Here is a 2,136-nt window from a genome sequence, read left to right on the forward strand (position 1 = left end):
TTTCGCCCGGACGGTGCAGGGAGACCACCTTCGTGGCAGCAGGGCTTCTGGGCCCTCAGGCAGCGGGTACCGGGCTCAGCTCCGGCCACGGGGACGTGAGGGCAGTTTGGTCCCAAGACCCGGCGCGTGTCCGGCATTAGAGGGCGCTTGAAGTTACTCATGAAAACGTTGTTGATGGTGGGAAAAAACTTGAAACCACTCATGTGTCCAAAAATTTGGGGCTGGTTAAATCAACGTGATACATCCATGCGTACCGCGGCTCAAGACAGCTGTTAAAACACAAGGTCCTAGCCCGGCTCGGTGGCTCAGCCTGTCATCCCGCGCCTTTGGGAGGCTGAGGCGAGTGGATGGCCCGAGCCCGCGGGTTCGAGACCCGCCTGGGCAGCGAGGCCTCATCTCTACAATAAATCAAAAAATCAGCCGGGCGTGGTAGTGCATGCCTGTAATTCGGCTACTCGGAAGGCTGAGGCGGCAGGATCGCCGGAGCCCAGCAGGCGAGGTTGTGGTGGCCGGGAGCGGCCACTGCACTCCAGTCTGGGCGACAGAGTGAGACTCCAACTCAAAAAAAAGACAACAACAACAAAAAAACACAAGGTCTTTACGGATAAAAGGACTCAAGATAAAGCTGATAAATGGAGGAGAGCAAGGTGCAAACCAGAACGGTGAGTCTGCAGTCATTGCTAAGGACACAAGCCACCTGACACAAATGTCCTGGAGGACATACTGATGCACCCCCTCACCCCGCGGCAATCTTTGTCTACAATTCATTTCCTAGCAGGGTGCCCTACAGGAAGCGGCACCCAGCAGGACAGGGGCCACTCGGTGGCCTGTGCCACAGAACTAGCAGGCAGACCTAGTGCCTCCCCCCCACAGAGACAAACGTAAACTGAGAAAAGAAATATACTGTTTATTACTCATTTGAGATGTCACATGCACTTTTAAAAATTAAAACTCTTTATTTAAACATCTTAATAGCATCTTATCAATTTGGTGGCAGCAAAAGAAGCACTACCAAAGACAAATATTTTGAAAAGCATTTACAAAAATACATTGCACAAAGTCCTATCTTGCATCTTTAAAAATAAATATTCAAAATATTTCCACCCCAACTCCCAAATTTAGCTTTATATAGGAAATTTTCAATTTACATACATAACCTGCAATATATGAAACATCTGTACATACTTTATCCACCTTAACTGCATAGTTCCAATTCTAAGGAGAGTGAAAAAAAAGCTACTTTCTATAGTTTTATATATTTGAGGACTGTTGTGCAATATACATAAAACTCTTCAGAAAACCAGTCAGCACCATCGTTTTATCTTTTTCTGAAAATACGTTTATGATATACCAAAAACTGTCTTAACCCAATAAAACTTAAATAATTCTTAAGGTAAAACATCTGTTAACAGTTTAAGTGCCTTGCAGATATCTCATTTATAAAGGCTTCTCAGTAAAATAGTCTAAATATTAAATATTATAACCAGAATGAGTCTCAGAAGAATCATGTGAGAATGGTGACAGTCGTGACAGAAGGCAAATCCCAACCATAGCTAATCGGAGTGCTGCTGTGGGAAGAACAACGGCCCTGAGAGGAGAGGGGGTCGTGAACTTGCCACATGGATCACACTTTTGAGAACTGTCAGTGGAATAAAATACAGCCTCTGAAAGACTCAGAGCATCTTAGTGTTCCCTTTCAGCAAAGCTCAAAACATGACCTGAAAACACCCAAGATGTGCCTTCTTGGTTCCTACTCATAACATGGCTCCTGGTGGGAAAAGCCTCACTGAGATCCAAGAACTCTATTTGTGTGTGTGTTTATATCCAAACCAGCCCCTTTGAAATAAGTGTCACTTCAGCCTACAATGAGAACAAAACACTCTCCACCAACACTAGTACGAGTTCTGACTGAAAATCTCTGAAGTAAGAGCAAACTAAGCAGAAAAACACATTTAGTCATTTCCCCACCTGAAGACTTACAACCTAAGTGGTGTTGAATGAAGAAAAATCCCACCCTTAAGGAAAGGAGTTTAGAATTCTGAAAACTTGGTGACACTGTTTTTCCCTGAAAGAAACGTGTGCTGGATTAACCAGATGAAATATATCTGCCCTCCAGAGGTCCTACAGAAGAACCAG

General features: G+C 44.7%; 1 protein-coding gene across 1 annotated transcript in view; it reads right to left on the reverse strand.

Moving 5' to 3' along the window:
* Positions 1-1,892: 1,892 nt before the first annotated feature.
* Positions 1,893-2,136, reverse strand: part of SUN1 (Sad1 and UNC84 domain containing 1) — a 38,063-nt gene continuing 37,819 nt past the window's right edge. The window contains exon 21 of the mRNA XM_021707653.1: positions 1,893-1,934. Within this exon, the coding sequence (XP_021563328.1) occupies positions 1,893-1,934 (42 nt within the window). The remainder of the gene's footprint in view (positions 1,935-2,136) is intronic.

This window comes from Carlito syrichta, unplaced genomic scaffold (assembly GCF_000164805.1).
Source record: "Carlito syrichta isolate Samal-C Ts95f unplaced genomic scaffold, Tarsius_syrichta-2.0.1 Scaffold123320, whole genome shotgun sequence".
In the NCBI taxonomy this organism is placed as follows: domain Eukaryota; kingdom Metazoa; phylum Chordata; class Mammalia; order Primates; family Tarsiidae; genus Carlito; species Carlito syrichta.